Source organism: Copadichromis virginalis, linkage group LG20 (assembly GCF_057382275.1).
Source record: "Copadichromis virginalis isolate Kocher_CV1m ecotype Utaka linkage group LG20, C_Virginalis_male_GT1.1, whole genome shotgun sequence".
Classification (NCBI taxonomy): domain Eukaryota; kingdom Metazoa; phylum Chordata; class Actinopteri; order Cichliformes; family Cichlidae; genus Copadichromis; species Copadichromis virginalis.
The window spans coordinates 22,501,092-22,518,387 of NC_140637.1; the positions used below are offsets into that span (position 1 = coordinate 22,501,092).

The 17,296-nt window shown below is 39.9% G+C and overlaps 2 protein-coding genes across 4 annotated transcripts in view; both read left to right on the forward strand.

The window, feature by feature from the left end:
• The first annotated feature begins 2,698 nt into the window (after nucleotides 1-2,698).
• The window catches only part of LOC146684818 (dedicator of cytokinesis protein 3-like), a 57,302-nt gene continuing 42,704 nt past the window's right edge, over nucleotides 2,699-17,296 (forward strand). For all 3 annotated transcript variants that reach the window (XM_085444793.1, XM_085444794.1, XM_085444795.1), the window contains exons 1-3: nucleotides 2,699-3,497; nucleotides 14,134-14,217; nucleotides 15,453-15,493. In XM_085444793.1, the coding sequence (XP_085300919.1) occupies nucleotides 3,461-3,497; nucleotides 14,134-14,217; nucleotides 15,453-15,493 (162 nt within the window). In that variant the 5' untranslated portion in view covers nucleotides 2,699-3,460. The remainder of the gene's footprint in view (nucleotides 3,498-14,133; nucleotides 14,218-15,452; nucleotides 15,494-17,296) is intronic.
• Nucleotides 5,999-9,339, forward strand: LOC146684819 (uncharacterized). The gene is made up of 4 exons (XM_085444796.1): nucleotides 5,999-6,628; nucleotides 7,621-7,769; nucleotides 8,479-8,643; nucleotides 8,721-9,339. The coding sequence occupies exons 2-4, from the start codon at nucleotides 7,713-7,715 to the stop codon at nucleotides 8,886-8,888; spliced, it is 390 nt and encodes a 129-aa protein (XP_085300922.1). The 5' UTR covers nucleotides 5,999-6,628; nucleotides 7,621-7,712; the 3' UTR covers nucleotides 8,889-9,339.

Genomic DNA, 17,296 nt, shown 5'->3' on the forward strand with positions numbered 1-17,296 from the left:
CTTCCCGCAGTCACACTCTGACTCTGACCAGCTCAGCTGCACCACGATCTTAGGGCTCTTTTTTCTTTTCACTGCCTCTCATTTATACATATGTTACACTAACTTGCTTATTTAATTTACTGATCTTTTTTCTTAGTACATTTGTTTTTCCTGACTTGTCTTTATCCCTCTCATTCCTTCTCACACCGGCTGTGATGCAGTATATACTGTACATGACACGAAATAAGGAAAGCCATTGCAGATCCACTTCAAAGTTATTGTGATTTGGGTTTTAATGTGGGATGGGAAAAAAACTACACCAGATCCATTTATGGCTATGCTGTACATTAGATCCATATGAATAATCACATCTTTATTTATGTGATATCCCTCGTAGTGTTTCTCGATTAGGTGACTTTCCTCAGAGCTCTTCACTGGTGTGCATTCAGAAATTTGCCACTAAACGTTTTCCTGTGGCCTCCCCCACAGCTAATAATAGAACACATTAAAATAGTCACCAGAAACACATTACAATGGATCAAATAAGTATCCTAAAATGTGTGTGCGCCTGCACAGGCACATGCGTTTCCATGTGCTTCCAAGGCAGATTAGTTGTACCGGGGAGCATAAAGTGCATGATTGTGAGGAGTGTAAAGACATACAAATGTGCGTGCATGTATGTGTTGCTGTGAAAGCAGATGATGGATGAGATGGTAGCACATGCTTCTTATTACCTCCTCTGCTGCCTCTTATTGTCTGCTGGTTTTGGGAGTGCTGAAACAGATAGCAGCTCTCACCGTATCAGTCAGTCCACGTTTGCAGTGGACCCGTGGCTCGTCCTCGCAGTGCTGCTGCATCTGAAGGAGCTACATATTAATGCCTAAATGAAAGAGTAAAACACGGTGTTTAAGCCATTTCTCAGATCTAGCATTACATAAAACGTCCTTTTTTTTTAACCATTTGCATGAATTAGTGTCCGTTGAACATGTTTTTTGCTGAGTTTATTTCCTTAAATGTTTATTAGCTGGGATGCATATTTGGCTTACAAAATGCCCCGCACTCCTGCAGCTTTATGTATGTGATTGGAACACCGCCCACAGTGTTCCACTTGAAGTAATAGACAGATGGGAGTCAGTCACAGCATCGCTATGATGGAGAGAAATTACCCTGCTGAATGCTGCCCTCCCTCCCACACTACATCAAACTCACTGGACGCTCAATATTCACCAAATCACTCTATTTTTCTAGTCATGACTGCCTTGTCTATAGGACAAGACAGCTTAATGCACTGAAATGACCACATGTGATTTGAGCAGTGGCTGAGATACTGTATGACAAATTTTATGAGTCGCCGCTGCACATTCATCTGATTTCAAACATCAGTTCTCTGGTTGTGTATTATTTTCCTGCATATATGAGAACATTTCAATCAATGTCGGTCTGCTCGGTGGATGAAAAGCAAATATTTTGAGAAAAAGCATTGATGGAGTTCTAGGATGAATGCATTTACTGGCATTAGGTTGCAGGGATTTTTATACCTCATGAACAAACTCCACGGCCTTGAAGTTTCACAGAAAACTGATGTTCATAGAGTTACTCATTACCCCACACAGCATTTTAAAAGCAGTGAGTCATACTGTGACACCCAGTGTTTCAGCTAAATTCACTGCATCATATACATGTCCCTAAAATCCAAATTAATGGGCTTACAGTCGAGCTGTTTGCTCTAAAAGCTGTTTAAATCTACACGGCTGAGTGTTGATCACATTCATTTGTTAAAGAGCTATGGTTTTGGCAACCTGAAGGAAAATTACTGTGTGGCCTGGGTATTTTATATTATTTGCACACGTACATGCTTTGACTTATTTAAATGTGAGGGTTTTTTAAGCCTTGAGGATATTAATGGGCAAATATATCGTTAATGACTACAGATGGCTGGTCCTCTGTAAGTCTTGTTCTGCCAGAGGCTTCTTCCTGTTAAAAGGGAGTTTTTCATTCCCACTGTCACCAAAGCACATGCTTGCACTTGGAACATTTGATTGTTGTCTTTTTCTCTGTATTATTGTAGGGTCTTTACTTTGAGGCGACCATTGTTGTGATTTGGTGCTATATAAATAAAACTGAACTGAATTGAACTGGATCGCTAGTTTTTTCCCAGCAGCCTGGAAGCTTTGAAACATAATTTGAACATCCAGGTGTGAAAATGAAAATGTAACTGAACACTTAAACTGCTAATATTCAGTCCTGGGAATTTATTTCAACAATGTGTGGACTGGAAAAAGAAGAAAAACACAAACTGCTCTCGAGTGCAGCAGTCTTAAGTCTATGTCCAAAATTAAGTCTCTACTAATGTCCAGTAATCTTTGATTTTATAATCCACGCTTGTGAATAAATAATGGAAAGTCAAATATCAGACCGTGAAAGCCATCCATAAACCAGACAGAGGTGTTGGGATGCAGGTCATTTGGGAAACCCAGCTTGCCAAACCCATCAGTCAAATTCAAAGGATCAAAGTTCCATCTCTCCTTTGTGGGAGCATGACTGCACTATGACAAAGCATCGCGGGTAGTGGGTCCGTTTCTTTGAAATGACTCAACCAGGAGGTACTTCCCCACACGGTCAGGCCTGATGTGCATCACTGGGAGCTTTTCTTTATGCCCAACAGCTCCACTAAAATAAAACATTCACACACACACATACACACACAAAGAGAGGCAGACTGCCAGCCAGTCAGCATGAGCGTCCTAGCAGGAGAAAATGCAGTTTGTGTTTTTGATGGATGAAAGTACCATACAGAGAGAGAGAGAGAGAGATCGTGCATATATTTGCAAATGCTTGACACATCAGTGTTGACAAAACAAGTCATGTGACGACCGCGAAGATGGCGCAGCTTTGGGTATATTGCAGTTTTCTCAGTATTTTCTTGCACCAACTCGGCAGTTTGGACCGGTGATCAAATATCGCGACCTATTACCTACTAATTATCGAGCGATCCCGCGCGTTCACGCTGGGTAGCTCTCTGTGGACGAGACAGACTTGAGCGGATGAAATCCGAGGAAAGAAGAGAAGCACAAAGAAAATAAATAAATAAGCTTCGAGGAAAACGAATCTCTCAGTTCCAGCTGAAATGCGTCTGCAATAAAAAAAAAAGAGAGAAAAAAATTTCTTTTGTGGAGAACAAAAAACCGCTCACCGCGTGCGCGTGCGTATATGCGTGTGTGCGTTACATTAGGTGGACACAGAGACTGCATCAGGCTAGAGACACACGCCGGGACATAATAGAGCTGAGACATCGAGGCTTTGATGGTCCTTCCTCCCCCCTTCTACACACGAACGTCAGGATACTGATTCCGGTCGAGACATGTAGTCCCATGTATCAGCAACCAGGATAATTTGTAGCCTTGAGCTCTCATTTTTAGCAGCATCATCTCACGATATCGACATAATGTGGCTTGCTCTACCGAAGGGAAAATAACCAAATATGTGGATACCTACTGAAGAGGAGAAAATCGGAGTTGGTGAGTCGACAACACCTTTTTAATGCTAATTAACGATGCTTGGTTTCTAGTTTTGTTGTCTGTTTTTTTTTAAACTTGACTTTATTCATTCAGCCTCTCGATGACAGTTTTTACAAGAGAAAACACCCAAATTTTGTTCTTCGAAATCCCGCATTGGCTATGCAGCCTGATTTCCCCCCCATACTATTAAGCCCATTACATCAAATGAAAAACACAGACTTATAATGGCTGATATACACGCACAGTGCCTGCATAGAGAGGGGAAATTGCGTGGGATGATACAGCCTACAACCAGCCACCTTAAAGATGCCATCACGGTCTTTACACAACCGCAGGCGGCCCGTTAAATGCGCTCCCAGTCTTTAGTTTGGTGGTTTTATTCACACATATATAAAAATGCGTCAATGTAGCGGTTTAGCCTTTTCTTCTTCCGAGCGCGTGTAATGGGGGGAGGGCGCAATTTGTTTTGAAACCACGAGGGGGCATCGTGACTGCGTCCCTCCAACAGGTGTAGGCTGGAGTGAAGCTGAAGTCTACCTGTAGACAAAAAAACAAACAAACAAACAAAAAACCCCACAACCCCCCCAAAAACAATAAAACTGACGTGCTTGGTGCCGCAGCAGCAGGGACTGCAAAGTACCACTCTTTACATTTTCTGTGTGTGTGTGTGTGTGTGCGCGTGTACTTTGAGCAGCATCCTGGGCTCATGACAACATTTTATGGAGAACAAAAGCGAGCTGTACACGATTTAATAACCAGTGGATGCAAAAAATGCCGTCACAAGATCCCGGAAGGTGTTTATAAATTGACTGTTGAGTCCCGAAGTGACTATGGCGAGAATACACTACAGAGGGTTTTCATTAGGGGAATGAGTCATGTCCAGATGCTCTGCTGCTTCTTATACTTGTAGGGCTACTCGTACTGAGTCGCACATGATACCCCCCCCCCCCTCTTCATACACACGCCCACACATATACACTTTTTTTGGAGGCATTGCGTTGGTCATGATGGTTTCAGAAAGACCGCAGGCGGAGAACCCCAAGCGGCAGCCCTACCATAACATCACCACTTCCAGCTGCTGCATCTAATCGTCCCCGTGTTCTTCCATCCTTCCGTCCATCGCAGAAATCACTGCAGTACTTTTCCAAGCGCAAACATCTAGGGGTGGGGGGTGTTTTAACAGGGGAGGAGAAGGTAGTTTTGTGTTGGTGGTGGGGGGGTGGGGGGGTGGAAGCAACAGTTCGGCGCAGCCAACGCGCCAGTCAGTGCGGAGTGACCTGGCGCTGTCCGTGGTGCTGGAATCTGGAGATGACGCTGTCCACGGTGCTGAAATGCGGGGAAGCAGAGCCACCGTGTACCTACTCGGTACACACTGTACCTTGTGAAAGCTGAACACATCGCTCCGGTGAATATCCCCCCTCTGCCTCAGACAACATGCTGGCTCGCGAGGTTCAGTATTTCTCCGGCATCACTGCAGATGAAGCCCACGCTGCTGAACTGTTGCGATAAATGGTAATACAGCCCCAAAAGCCTGCTATCAGTCCCTCTCCTGCCTCATCTGTGGTGTTAGTGGCACCATTTTGCATTTTCCCCCTATCTTCTTGCCTTATTATGTCACTGCGTGTAATATTTTCTCATATTACCCAAATTACCATGCGCAGATATGAAACAGAGATGTGGTCCGTCAGCAGCCAACCGGGCCTTTCTTTTTTCTGTTATCTTCACAGGCTCCATTTAAAAGGAGGCAGCTGAAGACCCCTCATGAAACGTTAATGGCTTTCTTACAATCCTGGCCTCCGCATTGTTTGGTTTTTGTTTGTGTTTATGTCGGAAATTTTTGTTTCTATATCTGCTAGTGCTGTTTACCCTAACTTTAAAATGGCCAGTGTAGTTTATCCTAATGCACAGTTACGTTTATAATAATTTGCCTTGTTTTTCAGATAGGAATTAGTTCTCAGTTTGTCAAAAGTAGCTAAAAATACAAGCCATTATGCTAAAACATTGTGATATAACATAACTCTGAGGATGCCAGGAGTTAAAAATAACACAATAACATAATATTGAAATGATTACTGTTAAATCACAAGCCTAAAATTAGTTTTCTTGAAATCTTTTCTTCCTACACTCAGAAAAATTATGGTTCTTAAATGGTTCTTCAGATGGCTTCATGGTTCTTTAAAGAACCATCATACGTCAAAGAACCTTTTTATTTTGTGGATGGTTCTTCAGCTATTACAAATGGTTCTTTAAAGAACAAAAGGTTCTTCATCCTTAGCAATCTAAGTTTGATGGTGTAAATGGCATAAATATTTATTCACTATAATGAGGCTGTGAATTATACTGTGTGTTTTCTTTGTGTGCATGTGTGTGCGAAGGGAGAGGGCGGGTTACCTGGCAATTACCCTTTAAGAGAAGATGGTAGGAAACTGAATATTCAAATAAAAGTTAGAAATATTTGCTTAAAAATATACTGGTGGCAGGGGTGGGGGCCAAAGCCTAAAGACCCTAACCCCCCCCCCCACACACACACACACACACCCCTAACCCCACAAACACATTATGAATATGGTGAGTTAACAAACAGTAGACACAATACACACATTCAAGTACTGTACTTTAGTTTTAAATTTTAATAAAGCATTACTATTTTCTACTCCAAGGCATTACTTTTGAGATTATTATATATTTTTGAAAATACAGCATAATGATAATACTAGTTATTGTAAACTTTACAAACCACCCAGCAGTATGTAAAGTCAAATTATAAGATACAAGTAAATAACAATTGCAGAACAGAATGTCAGTGTAATGAACACACACTTCGTTTTGACAAAGCACAGCTTAGGTAAATGATCTGAGTAGTTGTTCATCACTGAGCAATTTGTTAATATGTGTTTCGAGCCAAATAAATGACAGGGAGAGAGAGTGACGTCAGAACACGTCATACTATAACCTCCCGGGAGCGAACGGAGGGGGTCAGTCGTTGGGATGCGCATGCGCAGACAGAGTGTGCGAGCGGCGGGCCTTGACCTTTCGGGGAAAAAAACTCACGGACGGTGACAGCGAAACGGATAACAGTCTTCAGTACCTGCTGGACTTTGAAGCTGTGGATTCTGGGACTGTTAGAAAAGGTAAAACATTTCCATTAAAACCTTATTACTGTTTTGTTTTTGTTACTCGTCATTGTAGCTTGCTGTTAATGTTGTGCTAACAGTAGCGATTAGCTAGATACGTTAGCCGTTGAGGTCAGCGCAATTTAGTATCCGGTATACAGAAACTGTTTTCCTAACAAAACCACTGTTATAATTAAGTGAAGGTGCTCCCAGCTAATTTGAACCTTTGGCTTCTAAAATATGTGGTTCAATTGCGTGCTGCGTACATAACCTAATGTCAGCTAGACCGAAATTAAAATTTAATATATTGTTAAAGTCACTAAAATGGCGCCTGAAGCCTGTTGTGAGCTCTGTGTCTGCTCTAGAAACTCTGAAATTCTGTAGATCTGAGCCGTACATTAAATACTCACATGAACCTGTACTTTGAATTCTGTATGAGCTGTATAAAATACAGCTATGCATAAGAGTTTTGAATGAATAATTAGATAAGATAACTCTTCATTGTCTAATCGAATTATATAGAAATGAATAGAAAGTGGTTCTTTAGACTGATGCCATAGAAGAACCTGTTTTGGTGCCACAAAGAACCTTTCAATGGTTTCAAACATGAGAAGGTGTGTCTTTGACTGTTCCTGCATAACTTAGTTTCGGACTAGTTGACAAGTTATGCTCCGGTCATTTGATGTTTCCAGGATAGATGTTCTTTTGTAATATAGTTAAATTTTTTTGTATATTTAATTTATCCACCATCATACATCATACATACAAGCTAAGAAGAGGTCGTTATACTAACAAGAGGTATCAACGCTGGGCCAAAGTTCATCACATGGTTAAAGTTTGTAATCCAGCCAGGGTGTAAATATCACTCAGCAGCCAGAGCTGAAGCAGGTAGCATCAACACATAAATCTACTCTACCCGGCTTAAATCACAAGAGCACCTCTGACCAAAAAGCTGTAGATTTTTCTTGTTTGCACAAATTAATCCAGATTCACATTAACTGTGTTCACAGCTCCAACAAAATGAGGAAGAGGAGGGGCAGAAACACAATTAGATTGAATTACAATTGGATGGAAGTTGAGGACAAGGAGAAGGAAGCTTTGGATGAGGAGGAAGAGAAGCAGCAGGAGCATCTTTAGGGATCCCTATGATGTCATTGAGGTTTGTTTCATTAATATGGTCCTCTCACAAAGAACGATGACATGTTTTAGTTCACGTACTTCCTGTATTAAATAGTGATATGCAAAATGTTGTGAAAAACCATGGAGCAGGTACGTATAGTGCATCTGCAGGTAAATGAACATCAAATCTCTAAGACAGACTGAAATCTGTATATTTATCACCCTTATGATAAAACCCATGTCAGCCATTGGTTTATGGACTTTGTATTTTGAAGCCTCAACATTTGCATTATTGCTGTTGCTATGTTGGGACCATATTAGGATGAGGGATCAGAATCTGGAGTCATGCACACTATTATTTCATTTAGTGTGTATCCATAAGATTCGTACAGCAGATCCAAGTTGTGCCTTGAAAACAGGAAAGTCGTCTGCATAGAGGAGAACTGTAATAGCAGGCTTGTACAAAGTGAGGCTTTGTGCTCACATTTGCTGCAAACACTCATTTTACCCTGTTTTGATGCAGCTTTCACTTGAAATCAGGCAAGAACTGGACTTATTTTTTACAATGTGTTCTTGTGAATTGATTGTGTATCGCATATGTTTGGTTTGACTTTCTGCAAGACAACAGTCGTCCACTGGCCAAAACAATTTTCCAAATACCTCCACGTGATCTAGCCTGGATTTAGAAAAGAATAGCAAAAAAAATCTGCACCTCCTGCTTCAGATGCAATTTGTGTTTGTGCGTTCAGAGGCAGCGGCGAGAGGGGAGACCTCGGGTCATCCAGCTGGAGAGCCTGACCAGGAGGAGTCGAACATTAACTCAGCTCTTCCAGGGCACCCTGCAGACTCGGCTGTTGGCATCGACGAGGGATGACGTGAACGCCAAACTGGAGTCCATCACAGGTCAACTGCAGGTATGCGAGTCAGACCTTCTGAGGAGGGTTTCACTTTTCTCTCTTCTTTATAATTGACTCTTTTCTCTCTCTTTCAGCTCCTTGTCTCAGAGTGGGAGGGATTTGAAGCACAAAGGGAGGAGCTTGTCGTTTGGTTGGCTGATATGGATGTCTGCCTGAGTGAGGTTGACCAGCTGACAGGAAACACCAGTGAAAAACTGAAACAACTGCAGGTGTGGGCTTGTTTTGATATGACATATATTTGATATGAAACATACGTCAGAGACATTGTCCTAAACTGGACTAACAAAGGACCATGAGTACAACATGAAAAGTACATTACATAGCGTAAGGCTGAAGTTCATTGATCATTTTAATCATAAACTTGTTGTTGAAATGTTTTTACTGAACATGCAAATATCTGCTGATGAAAATGTGTTGATTTATTGGTCTGTTATGAAGCTATTGCTATTTCTAATGTGTTTTATCACTTTCTGATGTTTTATTAATTAAACAATACATGTATTATTTGTTGTGTTATCTGTAGATATAGTATTTATATATATATTTATTTATAGTATAGCCAATATATTTAATTATTACTTTTTAAAACACTAATATGTGACATGTATTAGTAGTGATGTTGTGCTGAGGGTTAAAATGCCTTTTTGTCTTTTGGTAACTACAAAATGACAATAAACCATTAATATATGTCTATGCTGTGCTCGTATTTATTTTACCCTACTCAAATTCAATTTATGATGCATTTTATTTTGAAAGATTTAAAATGGTTTTTTTAAAGAACCACTCAAAAAAGGTTCTTTAAAATGGTTCTTTTAAAGAACCATTTTTAAAAAGGTTCTTTGAAAAACCATTAAAGGTGCCCCAAAGAACCATTTCTTGATGGTTCTTTGGGGCACCTTTAAAGGTTCTTCAATGAACCACTGAAAGAAATGGTTCTTCAAAGAACCATTGTTTGAAAGGTTCTTTGTGGCACCAAAAAAGGTTCTTCTATGGCATCAGTCTAAAGAACCACTTTTGGTTCCAGTTGGCACCTTTATTTTTCTGAGTGTACAAGCTGAAAATGTTCCTTTTTCTTGTGCACAAATGAGTCACTGATGGATTTTTCTCATATAGGCAGCAATATTCCTTTACATTTTAATTGGAAAGAGCTCAGACTGCAAGTCAGTACCTGCCCACATGAGAAATGAATCAGATGTCTTCATCTGTGGCTACATGGATGTGGCTCAGATGCAAAGCACCAAATAATCAAGCAGTCAAGGCTGTCGTCTGAAACAGACAAGTTTAGGATAAAATGTTTTCATGACAGAATAAAAGACAGAGATAATGTTCAGCTGACAGTGGGATTACAGACATCCGCCCAAAGTAGCATTTCTCCAGTTTCATCCATCCTTCCTATATCTGCAGTGGAAAGTTTAGCAAGCTCGTTTCATCACGGCCACAGGATCAGCTTATCATTATTACGTTTCCTGTCTTGTCGCTTTGCTAACTTGTCACTAGCAATAAAACAATAAAAATAGGTAGTGTTAATGGTGTGACAGTCGTGTACACAGGAATTTAAAAGTTACACACACTCCTGCAGTTGGGTGGCATGGCTAGATTTCTGGGACACTAATTTGGAAGCAGATATAGTGAAATGCTCCTCTGCCTCTGTGGCAGAAATCGCTTGGTTGGCAAGACTTCGGTGCAGTAATGTGTCTCAGCAAGTGAGTGTGCATTCAAGTCGTGCTGAACTCCATGACTCAGTGGGCGAAGCCCAAAGACCATTGTGTAATTTTTAACTTACCAGAGATCTGGGACAGGACTATTCAATCCAGGAAAGCAGGACTTCCATAGTGTGCATACGTTCTACCTGTTATGGCTCACTGGAACTAAAAGGCAAAAGGAAACACATGTAAATAAGTTCACGCCATCACTGCAGCATAGATGAGCATAGTGTCCTCTTTGATAAAGCATTTCTCACTACAGTGGTGCCATTAGCACTCAGTTGTTTGAAAATACAGCAGACAATTTATAATCCATAACAGTGTTTACTGTTGTACTGGCAGGTTTTTGATAGCATTACCACCTTCTCTGCAGAATATTTCTCCCCTGCGGGCCATCATGCAGTTAGGCACTGTATGTGTCTATCACTACTTCTCAAGCAAGGCCATATGGCTCTGTTTAAAACGTCACTCTATTACATATAGCAGTGAAACATTTTTCAGCACATGACAGCAACAGTCAGTGTTTACACTGGAAGCAATACAAACATCTCCTTCGTCTGTTGTACAAAGGGAGAATTGATTTTATTTCAGAGATAGACATGTCTCAGGAGTAACAGGAAAGAGAAGGGTAGACAAGGAAAACAGGTCAAAGATGAGACTTAAACAAACACACAATAGACTGATGCTAAACAAGCATGTAGAGTAAAATATTTTTATGGACGGAGTGCATATCCTGTCATCTCAGCTAGTAATGTCACTGATAGCAGATAAACTCTAAATGTGACTTACTGTTTTTTAACGCAAAGGGACAAGCAAACAGCATCACCGAGAAACGAATAAATTCTAAACACAGCATCCATATTTCTGGAATGTGCCAATTTCACATAAAAATATCTGTTGATATTTAACTTTTAATCATTGTTTCTACTGTTTCTATTGCATTGTTTCACAGCACGTTTTTCTTTCATGTTTAATGGTCTGTTAATGTTTAGTCATTTTTATCATAATTCTCGGTTTTCTACACAACTAGTAGAAATGGATTTGGGTATTTTAACCTCCCTGAAGTTTCAGACTCAGTGGAAAATTGTTCATTTAATTCAGTGTATTACAATGAATATAAAACAGCAAGAGTTAAATACGTTTGCTTTAAAAGAGTCTATCCTTTCTTTTAATCTGGATTTACACCTCTTCATTAGTATTGGTGTTTGCTTAGCTGATCCAAATCTGATACGTGACAAACGCTTTGACTTCGGCAAAGTGTTTGTGGTGCTACAATTCTCTCTTTTAACACTGTGGAGATGTGGATGGGTTGGAAGTTTGGGGTTCTCAATTGCCACATTTATCTGCAATCATTGCTTGAAAGACCCTTTTACACTTCATCACTACAGGATTGAGTCAAGGGGGACTTTGGTGTTCACTCATGCAGTCAGCTTACTATTTCAAAAACCACGCTGAGTCTGTTCCCACATTTTCTGATTATATTAGCCTTTTTCCTACACACCATTGGTGACAGCACTGCTGGTGAAAAGAAGTGAGTTAGAAAGTAATGGCCCGACAGAGGAAAAGTGTGAGCGAGTCTCACGATTCTCACGATGGCGTGATTCACATTCTCCAATTTGAGTCTACTCCCCCTCGGTGATTCTCTGTAGTAGGTGACCAGTGTGATGCTTGACGGCTATAACGCTGGAACGTTTCGCATAAGATAATCCAAGGATTGTGCCTCTTTTGTCACATGTGAGGTGTTTATGATGAAGGCTGAGTGCTGTCATAGAAACCCAACTGCAGCTTGTCTGCATTCTCTGTGCCAACACAGAATACTGAACTCTTAAAAGCTTTGAGTTTGTATTTTCGCCTGTTGATGCAATACAGTAAGCATGTACGTTTGTCTGTGCGGTTCTCTTTCTAACTTAGATTGAATTCATTATTCTGGAAAATTGCTGCGCTTACACTTTCTGAAAGAATGATAAAGCCATGAGCTCATTTTCACTCATTTGCTGCTGATTATAAATTATTTATGAAAATCCTTTTTGTGCTTTCACTCAGCTCTGAAAGTCACAACCTAGAAGCTAGACTCCCAAAGCTAAACTTTCAGAAAGATGTGTTTAATAGCTGACAAATAAATGAAACCAGGTGGCTCTTATGGAAGAATCGACGTGTATTTATGTCATACATGGAACAATGTAGGTGAGAGGACAGCAGGAGTCTCCTGCTGTGCTCAATCCCCATAATTCCTTCCAATGATTTACTGGTTACACAATAGCAGCCCTCAGATGCCATGTGGATCATGAATTCAACTAAATAGAGGGACAGTCTGGGCTGGTATACTGTTGCGGAGTGGAAAATGTTTGCTTTTTGCCAACATTTTCTACTCCCTGTCCCGTCATTCCTTCCAACATCCTACGTTCAACATGTCGAAGTCTGAAGCTGAATTTTGTTGGTTATGTTTTGAAGATATGCTAATGCTCCGCAGCTCTTAGGCACAATGAAACAAGTGTGTGTCTGTGTGTTTACACAGCTTGGAGGTTTTGTGAGGGAGGACTTTGAAAATATGAGCCTGCGTTCTGTGCCCAACTCTGTCTAACATGACAATCTCATCTTGTTCTGACGTGGCCTCCGCTGAAGAGTTTTCAGATGCTGTGAGTGCAGGTTTTGCAATTCAAATGAAATCGAGTCCATTAAAGAATAGGACTCTGAAATAGGAAATACTTAGCCCTGACTGGAGGCAGAACGGAAAAGGTGACAAGGATGCTCTTTGAGTCTGCCCATCTCTCTTCCTAATACATATGAACTCTAGTGCAATGCAGCATCCATAAGCTTGCCATTTTAAAATGCCCTGATCCTGCAGCAGTTACAGTGAAGAAAGCCCTCCAGTTTGTGATGATCTGTTGCCATAGTTACCCCAGCACAGGAACTGAGCGCTCGCTATCCTCAAACAGGCAACGGAGCTGAGCTCAGGCTCCTCCTTCCCTTCCTCCCCCTCACTGGTTCCCCTGGCTAGTTCATTAGCATAATGATTCACGCCAAACTCTCCTTGAAGGGCCACCATTTGTAGGTTTTTAAAATCATCAGCGGAGTGCCGTCATTATTAAACAAGTTTGTCTTTACTGGGGCTTGTATACTGTTTGTTCCGTGGCTCATGTTGCCGAGCTGCAGTGCTGCAGAGACAAAATCCAGCTCCAGAGCTGATGCAATTTTTAAGGCCTTCACTGTGGCTTCTTCTCCCCAAAGAATAATCATGTCATCAGCGTTTGAGTCAGTGGCTGTTACTGAAGCTGGTACAGCAAAAAAAAAAGCAGGTGGCATGAAAGATTTCTGCTAATAAGAACTTGTGATAAATCACCGTTTAGCAGTATTACTTAGCAGTTTGTGTGGGCTCTATTTTTGGGATAGTTCAATTAACTTAACATAAGAAAAAATCAGGTCGCTTAAGAATTAATTGCTTATTAAAATGACTACCCACTTCAGGGTGGGAGCTTGTTTACAGTTCGCTAAGCTGTGCTTCCTGTGTGACACTGTGTTTAGATGTTTGCATTAAACAGCTTATTAAAGCGATGCATTGACTGCCCCGATACAAACCCAAAACACATGCCGTGTGAAGACATGACAGTGAAGAGGGATGTTCCCTGCTCAATCAGAGGCCACAAAGATGAAAGCAAGCATAGATCTTAAATCTGTGATGTGACTTTTGTTAACAGCAGTTACATTAAAAAGTGCTGTATGGCTAAATGCTTTTTCATGACTTGATATCTAATCATTTGATTCGTTTTTTTTTCCTTCTGCACAGTAATCTGCAACTTCCGGTCACCAATATGCCAGGCGTTGGTCCTGGAGATTGGGGAAACTGTACAGATCCTGGAAAAGAGTGAAGGTAAAATCAGCCCGGTCTCTTATGTCAACACTGAATGTATAATGGAGCTTATTCCTTTTCAGTTATCTAAACTAGTTTATTATTACGTGCTTTTATTGGGTTTGCTGTTTACTTTTTAGAATGAGTAATGTCACTACTTTTTGGGCCAAATAAACAAAAAACAAAGCACTATCTGATGGTAAGAAAGAAAACAACATTATACTGCCAAAATAAATTTAAAAGAAGATGCTAACTGTCTAAAGGTTGTGAAGCACACTTTACTTTGTCTTTTTATAAAGAGTTGTTTGGTTCCAGACGGATTTCCTGTCACCCTGAACAATTGTTCTTTTCAAATTAAAAACAGTAAAAATAATAACTCTGAGGCTTATCTTTTAGAGACTGTAGTGACATAGATAACAGGAATTTGACTCATACCATTGATGCGGTTTTAACCCTTAGTCTGGTTAATTGGGTGATTAACCAGATATGGTAGCTTGATTTTCCACAAAACAGTGAAAAAAATTTGCAAAACAGTACAAAAAGCTTCTTATAATACCTTCCAAAAACTCTGGTGCTGACAGTTTGAATTTACAGCTATTTCAGTTAGTGCCCTATAAAGGCTTAAATGATAAAAAAGAGTTAGCACCCTGTGTAAATCTTAAAAACACTAGTACATTTGAACAGACTGACTTGCAAACCATTAACTACGATAACATCAAATGTAAAAACTGTATCATAGCCAGATTATTTCTATTACTAGTAACAGATTCTGTGACTCTGAAGAAATCTCTTTACATTAAAATGAAAAAGGCTGAAAACCAATATTCAGTGACTCCAAATCTGTCATTGGAAAACATTCAATACACTGTGAAAACCAATAAACTGTCTCAGTTTGTAAACTGGCATGTTAGCTTTTAAATGATTCACAAATCTCTGCATTTTGTTCTTATTTACATTAAACACCTTATTACCATTTTTTGAAAGACGGTTGTATAACTGATATTGTTTGAGTCTACAAAGCATATAATGCTGAACTAGCCTGATAGTTTAGATATTATTGTCATAGATTTGTTTATTTCATGTAATTACATTGACTATTTAGTATCCAGACCATGAGTTAAAACATTTCACTTTGAAACTCTTCAAACCAATGGAGACACAGCAGAATGGAGACTTGAAAGATTAACATTTTATTATATTATTGTTATTTTTTGTGAGGGTGAACCTTTCTCATGTGAATTCCCCTCTTTCTTTAGGCTGGTACAGAGGGTTCTCTACCAAGAAGCCTTCTATCAAGGTAATTAGAGCATCTTTAATCACTTTTAATAGTGTGATAATTTCCATACCTTCACTATTCTGCATTGAAATTAGGTCAGCATAAGGCATTGTAAGACTCATATTTTTATTTGCATGCAAAGGCAAAAAGACACTGTTAGCAGTCGATGTGTTATATCTCTGCAAGTGTGGGCTCCTTTAATAATTCAGCACTTTTCAAAGACTGCAGACTAGTAAAGTTAAGATTATAGCAGACAAATCAAGTGTCATGAACACGTTTATAAAAATGGCTGCCCTGCAATAGAATGTGAGCTCCACACGAAGCTTTTATCAAAGCCTTAATCGTTTTTTTGTGAATGATAATGCGATATGAGAGATGTGCACCACCAGAAATAACCGTGTCTAGACAACAAAGACCTTAATGGCTGATGAACTTATCGAATATGGCTTTGATTTGACAAAAATAGAAGATTCCTGACCTGTATTTTCCAGAGGTGCTTTTAAAAAGACACATTTTAACCAAGATGTTCTGACTTTATGGTGCAGATATATGACAGCTTTAATGTTTTATTCACAAATAAAGAATATATGATGATGAGAAAAGAAAAAGTGCAATAGAGATATGTTCTATGCATATGCTGTGCTGTAGTAAAATATGTACCGCTTCTGGCTTCCATGAGCAGAATTCTGTGGACGATTCAAATTGTTTTTTCCTTTCAACCAGCAGATGGTGCAGTTATTAACTTCATTTTACCAAAACAAGCTATTTAAAAAATCCTAATAACTTCAGTTTAATTCTAATCCATATCACAGATAGTTTACACGGGAGAAGTGCAAATAGAAAGAAAGTTCAGCTGAAAGGCGAGACGGAGAGGCCAAATCTAAAAGTCTTAGTTCTCTGTTGAGAGTCTGTTCATGCGGCGTCATTATTAAGATAAATCCTCTGCTATCTGCTCAGTGGGAAGAGGCTGTAGATGCACCACAGAGAGAGATCAATAGCTGCACTAATTCAATACTACATGGTTAACATATATCTGCCTCCCATAGAGTATGGAAGTGTTCAGCAAGCATCATTGCTCACCACAGCACAGCAGTGTGGAAACTCATTGTGCTAACAGCAGATATCTAAATGTTGCCTAAATGTTGCATGTTCATAATAAAAGCAATGCCATCAGAAGCAAAATACCAAATCTGCTGTTAGAAAGATAAAAGCTGAGGGTAATTTTTGCAATTCATTGTGTCTCAGTTTGCTTAAAAATGAAGTGTCAGAAGCTTAAGTAATATGCAGTGTTGCTGGAGTGTTTTAAAGAAAACACAAATGCTGTCCAGTCCTGGTAAATGTAGGTGTTAGTGGCTACATGCTGTCCTTCTCTACTCTCATCAGCTATTTACAGTTCTTACTAACACCCCTCCATTTTGTTATGTACTCCGCTGCCCACGTTTATTCGCCCCCATACTCTCTCCGAGCTGAGAGAATTACTTGTGCTCACTCTGGCCAATTCTTCACATCTGGTAGATTAGAATAAGAAATATGAACTGCAAGGGTGGCAGCCAGCACCACTCAGTCTCTCGTGCCCTTCTGCCGCTAAGCCAACACACAATAGGTATCCTGCACTTTGCTCTGCCTCCTGTCTCTGCACCTTTTTACAGGAATTCTAAACACACAGCAGAAAATGTAAAAATACATGTAAAGCAATTATTACACTTCTCTCAGCATATAATGTTTTGCCAGCAACAAAATGAATTAAAAAATGTCCAGTTGCTGCAGCTAACACGGTTTAGGATAGACTACCTAATAACACAAACATAACACAATAGGTTTGGT

Bases quoted from the DNA above. Each gene is read 5' to 3' on its own strand.
- LOC146684819 (XM_085444796.1), top strand. From the start codon at position 7,713: ATGAGGAGGAAGAGAAGCAGCAGGAGCATCTTTAGGGATCCCTATGAT. The intron at 7,770-8,478 runs GTTTGTTTCATT...TTGTGCGTTCAG, and splicing joins ATCCCTATGATGTCATTGAG to AGGCAGCGGCGAGAGGGGAG. The intron at 8,644-8,720 runs GTATGCGAGTCA...TCTCTCTTTCAG, and splicing joins CCATCACAGGTCAACTGCAG to CTCCTTGTCTCAGAGTGGGA.